This window comes from Leptinotarsa decemlineata, unplaced genomic scaffold (assembly GCF_025532065.1).
Source record: "Leptinotarsa decemlineata unplaced genomic scaffold, Ldec_3_MD MMD2_tig00078422_RagTag_RagTag, whole genome shotgun sequence".
Classification (NCBI taxonomy): domain Eukaryota; kingdom Metazoa; phylum Arthropoda; class Insecta; order Coleoptera; family Chrysomelidae; genus Leptinotarsa; species Leptinotarsa decemlineata.
The window spans coordinates 16,514,507-16,529,258 of record NW_027412747.1 but is presented as its reverse complement, the minus strand read 5'-3'; the positions used below and the strand labels follow the sequence as shown (position 1 = coordinate 16,529,258).

Sequence of the window (14,752 nt, the reverse complement as noted above, 5' to 3'; positions counted from 1 at the left end):
ATTTTTTTATAATATTTGAAGGAATCCTAGTTTTTCAAGTAAAGACTATGATATAATCTAAAGATAGTCTTCAAACCAGTTTCAGTTCCTAAAATATAACGACAAAAGCGTGTTACTTGTGTAAAAGATTAGGTATTATTTTCTGACAGGTGTAGTACTTCAGTGTGAAATTCCGCTTAATCTAAACGAAGTTTTCTAGATCTAGTCTGATAACATTGAAATCATGAGACGCCAATAATGTCAATCTTCACAGGAACTTCATAATCATTTTCATTGACAATAAAATTATCATTGAGAATCTTTTATAGTTATAAGTCAGTCAAGTCTCTGGCAAAAAGGAACGAGAAGAAGAAGTGTGCTGGATGTTCTCGGAATCAACCTTCAGGGCTTATTAATATGTTTTTCAACACTCCTGCCCGATAGAATATTTTTAAACACTTATAGAAAATTTCAATGTGAATATTTTGATGTCTACACACAAGAAAATTTCTTATTTCCATAATCCTTCTATAAGGGTCATATTTTCGGAACATTGCTAGTGATTAAGATGGAAATGAAAACGAAAGATTATTAAACGTAAACAGTGTGTAGAGGTGTACTTCGTTGATTTTCAAATCGAAATTGACTCTTGCTCAATTGTTCGTGCAGATAATGAAAAAAATTCCAAATGTGCGACCTTGAAATGCGCCAGAAACAGCCTTGTGCCCCTACTAACAAAAAATTCAATTCCCACACTTTTCAATATAAAATGATTTTAATGTCATTGATACCTGTTGAAAGGGCATTTTCAGTAGTGAAATACATTTTAGTGACTTATGTTTCCGGTTGACAACTGAGCACTTGGAGAAATTCTGATTTTGAAGATCACCTTTCCAGCTCCATATATAGCGTGGCATTTTTTGACATCCAAGAACCAGTACAATAAGTCGATATTCGAGAGATGTGCTTAGCTGATAAGTACAAGTGCAGTATACCAGCCAGAAGATTCTTAACTGTGTCTAACGGACCAATAAACCTATCACCAGTTATCATTAGAACTATTTGATGATTAATTTCCAAGGTATTAGTTCTCATCAGAACAACCTGAATTCGAAAATTAATATTATTGTCAGAACTAGCTGTGTTTCCAGGAACCGACATTTTATTTCTGCCCAGATGGGAGCAATGTTGCACGCAGAAGACTCTGCCGCTCTCTCTAATGCAGTACCGCGTACCAAGGAGAGGATCTACAAAGTTAACACTTGCGTCAACCTCACAATGCGGGTAGAACCGCAAAGATAAAAAAGGGGTGCCACTTCACAATGCCACCAGTGTCAGTTTTTCGGACACTACCAGAAGTGTTGCCACGCAAAGGCTCGCTGCGTCAAATTCGGAGAGAAACACGAATCGAGGGAAGGGAACGCAAAAAACCGAAAGACGCCTGCGAAATATGCCAGCCGCAGGGGGGCACATCCAACGAACTACAGAGGATACAAGATGTTTCCCAGAACAAAACAATCGCCCCCCGCCAAGAATGCGAGGGCCCGCCCACCAGAAAGCCAGTGGACTAAGTCCAAGACCGCGGCTTCTAAGAAGAAAACCTCGCCGAAGATGCAAGTCGCCAGAGGAAATGACCTAAATATCATACTCGATAGGCACAGGAACAAATTCCGGAAAGTCTGATGATTGGATTTTGGCATGGTAACGACTCATGGAGTTGCTGTCACGGCTTCCCATTATTGTCATGGCAATACAAGAAACTAGACTGAGAGCCACATGAGATCTCCACAACCCGTGCTTCAATACCTACACGGTCGACCAGCCAGGTGTAGCAATCGCGCGGTCCTTCTTGGTTATTAGCAATTTCAATGCGGAATCGCGCGAATGGAACTCTAGGAACGAAAACCGGAGAGTCCGGGAGTTTGTCAGGCTTCTTGAGGACGTCGAAGACACCGCGGTCGTTTCCTGGAAACTCCAACACACTATCCCAGAACGGATCATGTGCCCGACTTACTCGAACATTGCCATGTGGAGACATCGCCACCTGCTTAGACTCGCTGGACGAAGGGTCATCTGACCACAACCCTATCCTATTCACAATCCAGTCGGAGCATATACACATTAGCCCGCGACATACAAAATTCGTCTCCAGCTAGGTTCAGGGGACCACCATGTGCACACTACACACAGTAGAGTCAGGTTTCACAAATGATCCGACATAAGGGAGTATAGGCACCAGAGGCTGACTCCCGACCACAAAAGGTTAGGTCTTGCCAAGTAGTACGTTGTGGGCCACTCGGAAGTGAGAGAAGGTGGACGTAAAATACTATAGCTTCTGCGCACAGCAACAGTATGGGGAAGATTTTATCTCAAGGCTCTCAACGCCGAGAGGGCCATGGAGGGTGGTGGGAATCCAATATTTCTGATTTATTTCAGTGTTGACTACTACTGCAGATTCGAAATTATGATGTAGATATTTCGACAAATTTATGTTTCTGGATTTGAAAACGAGTTACTTAAAAATAATCATCATCATATTAGTTTTATGCAAATATAAAAATTGAGGTTTTGTCACTTATGATCAAAAATGGAAATCACTCCTTATAAAAATCGCCAAATAACTTTAACAAAAATCCAGATGAAAATTTTGATCAAATTTGACTTTTATTAATTTGAAATTATCGATGTAACATCTTACAGAAAAATATTCGATGAGTTAATTTCATTGAACTCAATATTATTAAACACGTGTTTGCTAGAAAGTTCACGAAATGTAACCTGCAATATCAGGTAGTGTATTGAAATACAGTGTATGCCTTGAGAAATTCTGCCAGTGTGCCACTGGATGACCTGTAATCAATTTGAGCCCTTGGAGTTGATTACCAGATGGCTGGAACTACATATTTATTTTGTTTGAAAGCTAGGCCTGCTCCAAGTGTAACGTGTGAAAGTCGAGGTGGTCCATATTACATTAATTCGGTAATATGGACCACCAACCACCATTAACTTCCACCTCGCACATTCAGCTCCTATTTAGAACTAGAAAGTGCATGATAGCTTCCATTCTTCCGATTAAATTAAGTATCATTGTCACAAAATAATTTTATTGATCAGTGTCATAAGGATTTAGTTATCACAAATGACTCATGGGTAGCACAAAATACGAAAATTAATGACCGAATAGGGTGCAGAAGGGTAGGTAGAAGTATATTACGCTTAATACCGTATGTCACAGAAATTGTTGACTATTCTGTAGTTATATATACGTTCCAAGTTATAATAATCTGTGGTTATACCATTAATACCTATAGAGGTTATAGATACTCATTACTGTAGTTATGCTATATATTAGTTGATACCAAAAGATGCATAGAAACCGGGTTGTTTGACTGATTAGTTTTTTTGTGATGCACTGTTGGGAACCGTTGGTGTAATAATGAAAATTACTTGAGTTTTATCCTAACACCAAATCGTTATTTTAACACCTCGACACGTGTTCACATCACTGTGAACTGTCAGGATCAGGAAAATACGTGCTTGTTTCTTTCCTGAATACATCGTATTCCAACCCTCCATATTGGCACCTCAATACCAAAACGTCAAAAAATGGAAGTTGTCCTTTATTTTCTAACTCATACGTGAATTTTATTGATGGAAATATATTATTTAAAAAGGAAACAAAGTCCTCAATATTCGATTTATTGTTATCGTAATGTCCACAGTGATGTGGAGGAATATACCTGTACGTGCTTGTTTCTCTTCTAAATACATCGTGCTCTAGCCCTCCATATTGGCTCCTCATCATCAAAACGTCAGTAATATTCATTACTACACCAAAGTACCTTATAGAAGTAGTATATAGTATATATAAGTAGAGTAGTGTTTACTTCTATACGGTGACCAAAGGTTTCTAACGGTGCATCACAAGTTCAAGAGGAAGATTAAAATGTTTAATCTTCCTCTTGAAGATGATCACTTTGTGATTAAAAATAACGGTTTGGTGTTAGGATAAAATTCCGGTAATATTCAGTTTTTGTTTTGTTAAAAACTCTCGACGGGATAAATGAGAATGGTCCAACTATGTGAGGATTCCGAGAGGAATCACTTTCTAATGCATAAAGAAGAGATTATGAAAAATTATATTCTATATATGGGATTTTTGTGGATGCATTACACAAATGAAAATAAAAAATTGGAAAGAAGAACTCGCCCTATTGGTAGTTGCCATAAACTGGTATTCAAATTGAAAGATAAAACGGATACTACAAAGAAGTCAAATGTGATTTATAACATTCCTTATAACAATTATAACTTGGATTATATTGGAACAACATCTAGAATTCTTAAAGATAGAATAACTTCACATAAAAGTGATATAAAGCTTAATAAGAAATCATGTGCATTAGCGCAACATTCTATAGAAAAAGGACATAAACCAAATTACTCTAATATCAAAGTTTTACATACAGAAAAAATTATTTCCTAACACCTTTTTCTTGACATGGTTGAAATTAATAAGTCTTCTGATTGTATGAATAAGAGAACTGATATTGATAATCTCAGCAGTATATATATACAGTAACTTATTGGAACTACACCAAAAAACATAATGATAATAATGAAAATTATATAAATCAACTCTCCCTTTAGAGTCAAAGATTATCAAATCATCATGCCCATTGAAAAATGACATTTATGTGAAGGTATGACATTTGTCAAATCAAAAAATCCATTAATTCTTAACTTTCTTTCGTTGATTTATATGTTCAACTCATTGTTTTTTCACTCATTTTTACTGTAAGTATGATTTTTAATGTTATTCATTGGCAAAACAATCCACAACTCAATAAATTATAGACCCCGAAGAAGCTTCCAATTAGAAGCGAAAGCTTGGCAAAGTAGAGCAGAGTTTTGATTATTTAACGGAGTGATCCCGTTAATTTACGAAATTGAATGTAAGGACTGCGATACAAAATATTATGACGAAAAGATCTATTAAAATAAGATATAAGGAACACTTAGCACACTTAACATATGGAAGACCTGAAAAATCAGCAGTTGCACATCATATTTTGCAACAAAACCATTCCATTGACTTCAGTTCATTAAGATTAGTTAGACAAGTTAACAACAACCGGCATCTAGATGCCTATGAGAGTGTAGAAATGAGTAAACATAATAATATTATGAATAATGATGGTGGACCAATACCTAATAGTATACTATATAGCTTGTTAAAATAATATTTTATTTATTAGATTTACTTGACTGTTACATAAGGACACATAGTAAAATTAATTTAAGACTATTAGATAAGGCAATATTGTGAAATTAGTTTTATATGGCTTAAAAAATTTTAATTATTATAGATTCACCTAACTATTACATAAGGAAACATTATAAAATTAATTTGAGATTAGTAACCAGGTACCTAGAACAAGTATATATATGGTATAAATAAGGATATATAGCTTTGTAAGTATGATTAGTTTGTTCTTCCTCTTGAAGATGATCATTTGGCGATCGAAACACGTGTCGAGGTGTTAAAATAACGGTTTGGTGTTCTCCAGTTATATTCTTCCTCTCGAAGATAATCACTTGAAGATGATCACAGTTCAATCTCCCTCTTGAAGATGATCATTTGGTGATTGAAACACGTATCGAGGTGTAAAAAATGACGATTTTCGATCACCAAGTGATCATCTTCAAGAGGAAGAATAAACAGTTTAATCTTCCTCTAGAAGATGATCACAGTTTAATCTTCCTCTTGAAGATGATTACTTGGTGATCGAAACACGTGTTAAAATAACGATTTGGTGTTAAGATAAAACTCAAGTAATATTCATTACTACACCAAAGGTTCCAAATAATGCATCACAAAAAAACTAATCAGTCGAAAACCCCGGTTTCTATGCATCTTTTGATATTAACTAATATATAGTATAACCTCTATAGGTGTTAATGGTATAACCACAGATTATTATAACTCAATTTCTGTGATATAAGGTATAAAGCGTAATATACTTCTACCAGTGAAATTTCAAAAATTATGGACTTGTACATGTACCAATTGAACGAATAATGCATTATATTATAATTCTCCTCCGAAACAATCAACTTGTCTATGCAATTCAGCCTTTTGAAAATATCAGAGATGGTTCAATGGAACCCACTATTAAAAAACAATTGTTATTGTTCACTGCCAAGTGAGTATTACGTAACCTTCAAGTAGTTGAGATCAGGTTGGCACTGATGTATTTATGATACCATGGAAAATTGAAAGGGTAGCTGAGCTTCCTAATTATTCCGTAAAGACAGTTTTACAAACTGACTACAGCAGATACTAGTTCGTAATATCGGAGTAACTATGGATGCATATATATTTCCCAATAATAGACCAAATTTGGTTTGTTTCATTCTAAATATTTTTTTTGTAACTGAAAGTGTAAGTTTCAAAATAAGTCATTTTGATTTTTTTCATTCAATTAAATTAAATAATTAAAATTGATTAGTTACAAAACTGATCACAAATTGCCAAATCATAATAAAATTATTAGGCAATAAAAAATAAATAGGATGAATTATTTGACCTTGGGGTCTGACAGAGTGTCAAATACACCAGTCTTTCAAAAATCAAATGCCGAGTCATTCAAAATATTTATTAAACAAAATTCCAAACAGCAATCGACATAGTTTTCAAATACATCATACTCATTATTCTAAGCAGTATCAAAATATTTTTGTATCAAAATCAAATTGATAATTTAACACAGAAATTGACACACACAAACAGACAAAGCAATCTTAACGCAAAACATTCTTCACGGTAAGTACAAAAGTTATTCAAGAGTAAGTACAAAAGCTAAGTCTCGAATGTATGAAAATCTACCGAAAAGTTTACCACAGCCCTGAAGAGAATCCACCAGGAGGTACTCTATTGGTGCGAGATGGTTGTGGGGCTGCAGGTTCACTACCTAGCTGCGGAGGTCCTGTGGGAGTTTTCACAGGGCTAGGGGGCACTGTTTTAGCATTAGTACCTTCTAGAATCGAAGAAGCATTACGGCCATTGTCTTTTTTGACTTGCGGGTCTGCTGCGCTTCCAAAAATATCTGTGTGGCCACCTCCGGGAGGTCTCAATACTCTGCTGGAGTTGCGGGCATTGTCGGTCAAACCAATATTGAAATTTGTTGAAGTCATTCTGTAACAAACGCAAAAATTAATTTGACAATACTATAAACAAAATTCACAATGAATATGTCACCTTTAGGGTGTTCTGAATGTTTCGCGTGTATACTTTGCGGCGGTTACAAAGGAACTAGTTTGCACCGGATTTCTCTAGAGATAAAGAAAGTGAAACAAAAAACGAAAAGAAAAGTCGTTACGTTTCGCACGGGAGAACTCTAAATTTGGTTGGTTGACCGCGTGTTCAGTCAACTGGCCTTTGTTTTAAATTTCGTTACATGGGTTGGGTCTTCCATATATAATTCTTTTGAAAATATAAAATGACTGCTCAAACACAATAAAACATTGATGACTTACATGTTACAAATAAGCCGAACACCACACAACAAATACTAAATTCAAATTACAGTTCAAGTTGCATTCACCTGTTCACAGAATATTTTTATTTTGGTATTCAACTCTTTTCAAGTACTATTATGGTTTAGGGAAGGAGTAATTGACAATTGACAGTAGTTTCCAATGATATCGTATTGTAGTAGATCCAGAAATAAACAAACAAATCTGCTCTAAAATGGAACTATCATTCCGGAAATTGGCTTCTTGACAGACACAATGTCAAAATTTGATCCTGTTTGTTCATCAGTAACGCCACAAACCACTTAAGTAGTTTGTGAGTTACGCTTCGCAACGGTAGAATCAGTGTCTGTATTATATTTTTTTTTATTTATTTGTAAAATCAGCCTTTAGTAGCTCCACAAATCATTATAAGTTTCAAGCCGATGTATAATGAGTTTTCCGATACAAATTAAACTTGTAACATTTTTTTTACTGTACAGGATCTTTCTAATTGATTATATGTTGACATTTTTCAAATGGAACTATTCAAGAGAAGACTGATCACTGTTCAAGAATTGGGATCTGCACTAACATATGACTCACCTTGTGAAGATGCAGCTTGTTCGAAATATTCCAATGTAAATTGTATCATTATGTCTCAGTTTCAATATATTTTATTTTAACAAGTACTTTATCCCCAAATGAAACATACATTTCTTTATTAAATAATACAAAATTGAACTGCCGATTTTTTTACGTATTGAAAAAAATGTATTTTTTTAATATCATTGATAATTCATAATAACTGGAGTTGATTGTATTACTATTGATGATTATGGTCGTACTCGAGTTTTTTGAATGTTCATAAGATAAGCATGAGTGAAGGTAGAGTTTGAGGGAAGTTATTCCAATTCAAGGTCAATTAGAGTTCAAATTGTAAGTTATTTGAAAATTTCTATATTTCAGCGAAAAAATAGTTAAGAGAAATTATTCTCACCGTTTGAAATATCTGAGGATTCCCATAATACCTTGAAATGGTAAATTGAAACCTGTTCTCATTAACTTCGTCCTATTGTTTGAAATTAAGGAGTTCATAATATTACCTACAGCCAAGATGTGTCCTAGAGATCTTTCTCTTAATTTTGTCATGAATAGCAGGTATATTGGCATAGGTTGAAACATAGCAATCACGTCAGTAATCCACTTCAATTCTGCAAAAGTTATTATCAAGACTATTCATCTTTATGTATAAAAATATATAAATTGCTACGAAAATAATCAATCGTGTTTATATTGCAAGGGGTAAGTATGCTTTGGACAGATTAATTTTTGTATAAAGATGAAGAAGTAGATATCCAAAGCCCTTCTTTCCCAATAATTTAATTTGTAATTGTTTTTTAAATTTTTTCAATATTTACAATCGAAATGGTATCCTTTACACGGAACCACCATTGGTTGTTCATTTTGCAAGATGACAGTGTCAGGAAATGAGAAGTGCATTGTTTACTGGTTACCATAAAATATCGTTTTTTATAAAAGTAATTTGTTCACTGTTATAAATGTGACGGGGCTAAGTTAAAACAAATTGTTTTTGTGTATTAAGATTAAAATCTATGTGTGACATCGGTTGTTGTTTCTTAAGTGGGAATCACAGAACTCGGTCAAGAAATTGAAGATGTGTTCCAAAAGTAACGAAAAATGTTATTTGATGTTTTTAAAATCACTACTATTGTGACTATTGATAACTGGTTCACCTTCATTTTTATTGTCTACAAATTATAATAAATTTTTATTGTTTAATTTATTTAATTACACATTCCTTTTTATTTTAGGTCACAATAATTTGTTCGCTTTACAAATTAGTATATCTGTAGTTTTCAATTTCCATACTCTAATTTTCTTTATTAAATCTCTCATGTGTTTTTAGAACCCGAGAAGTGATTTGGCAAGGATATGTTTATCATTTGGAAATACGTGATCGGAGCTATTCACGGATCAAAGACGTCTTGAGCAATTAGAAGGTATGTAATTATCACCTGATGTGTGCCAAAACCACGCAAAACGATACAATTCTCAAAACAAACATTCATCTCTCAGGCACTTATGTAGTTGGATAACTGGTAAACAGTCGTCTTGATCTTTCGCCCTTTAGCGCCCTCTGAAGATACTTCTGGAAGATAACTTTTCACGGCGACACACACAGTAGGAGAAAAGGTGTGTATTCGAAAAATAAGCTAACGTTTTTCAATATGGAGATATATGGTTTATATTCGAGTTCTCATGACCTTGATATAACAGAGAGCAACGTTCTTATGTATTCCATCCTTATTTTCAGTGAATATGATTATATGAATATTAAAGAAAAAAAGTAAACATATTTCAGTAGAGTATATATGCGTGTATTTAGGTAATATTCGTTTTATTTATTTTTTGGAAAATTTTGCAGATTGAGAATGTCGCTAGAAAAATTCTAAATGTATGTAAAACAATGAAATACTTCCAATTTTGTTGATTAGGTACTTCCCTCAGTGCATTAAATGGTGGAAGACTACCTAAGCAGCGTTTATGGAGTTTTACAGGGATTAGATGCATGAAATAAACATGATTCATTGTTATATTTTACATAAATCATGAAGGATGGATTCGGGAATATTTTTTGAGTTTTGGTTTTATAGAAATAATCTTAGTATATTTCCCAAGTTCAATCGATTAAAATGCATGCGAATCCAGTATCATAAAACGAGATCTTAGTAGTTTCTTTAGATAAATTATATTTTAACAAAGGTTTAGAAAGTGTATAGTGATTGAAAATAATACAATTTGATATCAATTCTGGGTCTAAAAGTATCTTATCTAAGCAAAATTTAAAATAATTTAGTAACTGCAACAGATTATAATCAACAAATTATTGAACTTTTCTTAAGAAAATTGTTTAGACTCTATTAGAAATACCACAGATACCTACATATGTATATTTCACAACAGTCTCCCTACAATCCACTTATACAGGTCTGGATCATACATCACTCTTTGGTTAGAGATTGTTTTCAAAAAATATAAAATTTGCTTCGAGTTAAAGTGTACCTCTGTAAGGAGGTGATGATTCTGAAATTCCTTTCATATCAATCTAATGATTGAGATTAAATTTGTTCTTTGAGAACCCACGGACTGAGTTGCAAACTCATTCATTTATTTCTAGTGAGGAAGCTATGGTGTTGACAAACCCATCTAGAAATAAAAATGTTTATAAAAACCGTAATTACTATCATGGATAGTGTTATCACAGTATATAAGTAAACACTTACTTCTATACGGTGGTGTTATTGATTTTCTTCAAGTAGCGGGTCAGTTAAAAACCATAACCACCGTTTGAAGTATAAATTAAATAGAAAAAAATAAATTTCGTATAATTTGAAAGGTTATGAAAGTATAGTTGTTTCGAAAGAACTTTTTCTTTAAATTGAAAGGGCGATATTTTTAGGGGATAATGGTTTTGAGGAAGAAAGGTTTCGACTTTCTACTCCTCCATCTTTTTACAAAAAATGTAAGAAACTTCTAAATGTTCATGCGAAAGTAGTCGTTTCGGGAGTTTTTTTTCCAATTTGTATATAAATGAAACTTCTAGGCAAGATCTACATCTTGTCTAGATGTCTTTGTATTTCCTATGATGGGAAATAAAAAGACAAAAACCTTTTTTTCCATAATACATATAATCATCAATTCAGAAATTTCCCACGATTTTAGTTTTTCATTACATTTTTTGTCAACAGATATATTCAGGGAAATTACATCTACAATGGAAGATATCAGCCGCAACATAAATCAATACCAAAAAGTTAAAATGGATAGTGAAAGACAAAAAAAGGTTCTCCTCAATAGGAAGATTAAACAAGCAACAATGACTTAGAACTTGCTCTTGGTACCACTTTATGTACTGTGAAACACTGAATATCTGAACTGCAAGTTAGACTTCAGACAAAATCTCCTAGGATTGGTCCACTTTAAGACATTCAAACATCCTCCAAAGAATGTCACTAAACAATTGCTAGACTATAGAAAGGATGACCTATGTTGTCTAATAGGCATACTTACAGATAACTATCGTTTGAATAATCACATGGAGATTTGGACTATTGAGACTGGGTATGCCAAAAAGAAAAGACTGGTGGATGATGATAAGAACACATAGTTTGTGCCTGCACCTGCCAGGCTGCTAATCAAATTAAGTTTTTAATATTTGGCAGAGTTTAAATCTTGCAAATGAACTTGAAACATCAATCACCATTAAGAGGTTGGATTCACTGGTGGACTCATGCTGAATCTAATTTAACCATTCTGATACTCCAAGTTGAATAAAGCTTAATCATTGCATTGAGTATATTTACATACGGTCAAGATTAAACTACAAATATATCTATAATCAAAACAACATTATATGTTACAACAAACTTACTCATAAATAAAAACAGTAAATTACGATAAATGGTAGAGTAACCACAAAAGAAACTCAGGGAATTTAAACTGAACAGGAATTCACTTCGAACAACGTTCTGCTTGTAGAAAAACAAATGGTTAACTTGGTGATGTCTGTAGGCTTGACTCTCCAGATATATTTCCATCGTACTCCATAGTAGTTTTACCTGAAAGTCATTATAAAATAGGCACTTTAGAGGAGACTAGACATTTATTTACTTTTCAGTTCACTTTTCCTAATGGTAAGACCCCACTTTCATTTTCTTGTGCCTTCTTTGCTGTAAAGATCCTTCAATATCTGATGTATCTGATTCAGTTTCGTTGAATACGGAATCCTTCAGGTCATCATCTAAGTCTATATTGAATGATCCAGTGGCTTTGGCCCTTTCTAAAGTACGAACTGAAACAAATGAATCACTGTTATAATTCAAGAAATTCTCATATTATTTTCACAATCCCCATTTCCAGAAACAACTGCGCTATGAAAATTTCATACAAGAATGTTCAACAAGATGACAGTGATATCTCTCCCGCTAGTACTTCGTCAATTACTTTTTGGAAATTGGAATTTGCAGACATCTGCCAGTGAGAGAGTCATATCAAAAGTTCATTGGTTTACAATAATAATATAGAACAAATCAATATTCATCTCTCTCAACTACCTACACCATAGGTTCTGGTAAATGTCTTGACAGAAAACAACTATTTCCCCAACTAATATCACTCTGGATATTGAATTATATCTGACATACAAATATATACCTGTGTATTTTGTCGTCTTATAAAAAACAAAACTGTCCAATATAATCAATGTGATATGTGAATCTAATAAATTGATCCTTACTTTGAGCTTCAAGGAGATTATTTTGCCTCTTCAGATCATCAATATCTTGTTGATGGGAATTGTTCTTTTTCCTCATGAAAAGTATATATTCGGCCGCCTTTTTGAGAATTTGAGCTCGACTGGCCTGAAAGCAAAAAACTTAAATAATTTGCATGATACATTTTTTTTGAAAGACATACCACTTTTTCTCCATTCAGAGCAGGTACAGAGTCTCGTAAACTACTGAAACTGTCTTTTATGTGATCACGTCGTTTTCTCTCCAGGGCGTTGTGATGAGCCCTTTTCTCTGCCTTGAAAATAACAATTGATTATATTATAAGACAAGCTTTATCAGATAATACAATTATAGTGCCGCACAAGATACTTAAAATTCAATAGAAGAGAATTTATGACAGCGGGAAATAAATAATGGACATGAACTGGACAACTGTTAAACATAAATGCTAGGACTGGCCATTACGACGAGTTGTGGAACTAATTCGTAGTATTCCCAGTCTCAACTGCAAATGGTTCTTTGCCGAGATCCATTCAGAAGATTTATCATCTAGAATGCAAAGACAACAACAAAAATATTTTTGAATGGAACGTTTTCATTATGTGAACACATTTGAAATGGATGAATAAAGGTACATAGTAAGCGATCCTGATAGAAGGTGTCATTTTATAAGTTATTGTTATCCATTTTTTGACAGTTTCAATTTTTGAGTAGCCTACAAGTTTTCATATCAGATTCGTACTGAGTGGGCAAAAATACAAAAGTCTAACAAAAATATTTTCAAAAACTAGGACGATCCGTTAAAAGGAATATTTACGCAGACGGGATGTTAGGCACAATATAAATATCACTTTAGTCGTAATACTAAACACTGACAATTCTTGATTTATTTCTTTCTTACCTGTGAATAATACTGGCTTCCAGATGTTTGCCTAGGCGTTGCCTGACGCGAATCAGAATCTTCACCTTCCTAAAAAATAATTTTGTATCTGTTAATACCCATAGATATTGATCCAACCATAAAGTGTTCTGTTAAAAACTAATGAACTCACATCGCTCTCCACATCAATATCTCGATCATCATCACTCATTTTAATATGGAATTACTGATGTGTATTAAGCAATAGAAAATAATAATCTACCGTCTCACTGTCTGATTATTGCAACAACAAAGGCAACGCCATCATAGAAATACTGTGCCATCATTTTATTATCATTCACATCACAGACTACAGAACACAAATCGACCAGTGTTGCCAATGGAACTTGCTCCAAAACTTGTGACAAAATGCTTGTATATACTTGCAAATTTATGAAAATCCTCACAAAATTTTCGCACAGTTTAGTTTGATTATTCAAGGTTGGGAAACAGATGTTTAGCGAAACGACTGATGATAAATCTATACTTTTATATTTTAACGATCAATAGATAACATAAGATAACTAAAAAAAAATGTGCATATCACATAATAATAAAAATTTTGGTGAAAATATCAGACTTTATGTTATACATCAAAATAAAGTATATACTCTTTATGAAACTCAAAAATATTCAAAACTAACTCATTTTCGTGAAATATCACGACAAAAATACAAAAAATTTAATGTATTCTTCAAAATAACTGAAACATCAGTCAGGTATTTCGTTTTCGGTATAAAAGATAAAGATAAGTACGAAATGAATCAAATCAAAATAAAAAATCACCTAATATGTTCTATACACGATATTCATTCACATTCACTCGTAAATTGACATCACTGAAAACTACTAAAACTAAAATAGGTTATGTCGGTGAGACTTAAACGACAGCTCCTGACATAACAGATGACAGATCTCATATTTATAAATATTGTATTTGTAAATAAACTAGTGAGTTCAGTATATTTGTTTCCTTTATTAATATACCAGGAGATAGAGAACAGATATATATTGAAATTGCACT

The 14,752-nt window shown here is 33.4% G+C and overlaps 2 protein-coding genes and 2 long non-coding RNA genes across 6 annotated transcripts; 2 read left to right on the top strand and 2 right to left on the bottom strand.

Moving 5' to 3' along the window:
- Positions 1-6,624: 6,624 nt before the first annotated feature.
- On the bottom strand, positions 6,625-7,727 carry LOC111512659 (uncharacterized). 3 transcript variants are annotated; one of them, XM_023168805.2, is made up of 2 exons: positions 7,587-7,727; positions 6,625-7,177 (listed from the first exon to the last, which is right to left on the bottom strand). In XM_023168805.2, the coding sequence occupies exon 2, from the start codon at positions 7,174-7,176 to the stop codon at positions 6,877-6,879; it is 300 nt and encodes a 99-aa protein (XP_023024573.1). In that variant the 5' UTR covers position 7,177; positions 7,587-7,727; the 3' UTR covers positions 6,625-6,876. The 3 variants fall into 3 exon arrangements, with proteins under 3 accessions (XP_023024573.1, XP_074042602.1, XP_023024572.1); XM_074186501.1 differs by having other exon boundaries at positions 7,519-7,668; XM_023168804.2 differs by lacking the exon at positions 7,587-7,727 and adding an exon at positions 7,241-7,379.
- An 83-nt stretch (positions 7,728-7,810) lies between these two features.
- Positions 7,811-8,186, top strand: LOC141487422 (uncharacterized). Its single transcript, XR_012468376.1, has 2 exons — positions 7,811-7,942; positions 7,998-8,186. It is a non-coding gene; the product is annotated as an uncharacterized lncRNA (long non-coding RNA).
- Positions 8,187-9,720: 1,534 nt separating this feature from the next.
- LOC111512663 (uncharacterized) lies at positions 9,721-12,047 on the top strand. The gene is made up of 2 exons (XR_002723104.2): positions 9,721-9,904; positions 11,268-12,047. It is a non-coding gene; the product is annotated as an uncharacterized lncRNA (long non-coding RNA).
- Positions 11,857-14,040, bottom strand: Max (MYC associated factor X). The gene is made up of 6 exons (XM_023168807.2): positions 13,862-14,040; positions 13,711-13,779; positions 12,994-13,104; positions 12,815-12,938; positions 12,190-12,370; positions 11,857-12,137 (listed from the first exon to the last, which is right to left on the bottom strand). Exons 1-5 carry the CDS (start codon positions 13,898-13,900, stop codon positions 12,207-12,209), a joined length of 507 nt encoding a protein of 168 aa, XP_023024575.1. The 5' UTR covers positions 13,901-14,040; the 3' UTR covers positions 11,857-12,137; positions 12,190-12,206.
- Between the last annotated feature and the right edge of the window lie 712 nt (positions 14,041-14,752).

Bases quoted from the DNA above. Each gene is read 5' to 3' on its own strand.
- LOC111512659 (XM_023168805.2), bottom strand. From the start codon at position 7,176: ATGACTTCAACAAATTTCAATATTGGTTTGACCGACAATGCCCGCAAC.
- Max (XM_023168807.2), bottom strand. From the start codon at position 13,900: ATGAGTGATGATGATCGAGATATTGATGTGGAGAGCGAT. The intron at 13,780-13,861 runs GTGAGTTCATTA...ATTATTTTTTAG, and splicing joins ATATTGATGTGGAGAGCGAT to GAAGGTGAAGATTCTGATTC. The intron at 13,105-13,710 runs GTAAGAAAGAAA...GTTATTTTCAAG, and splicing joins GAAGCCAGTATTATTCACAG to GCAGAGAAAAGGGCTCATCA.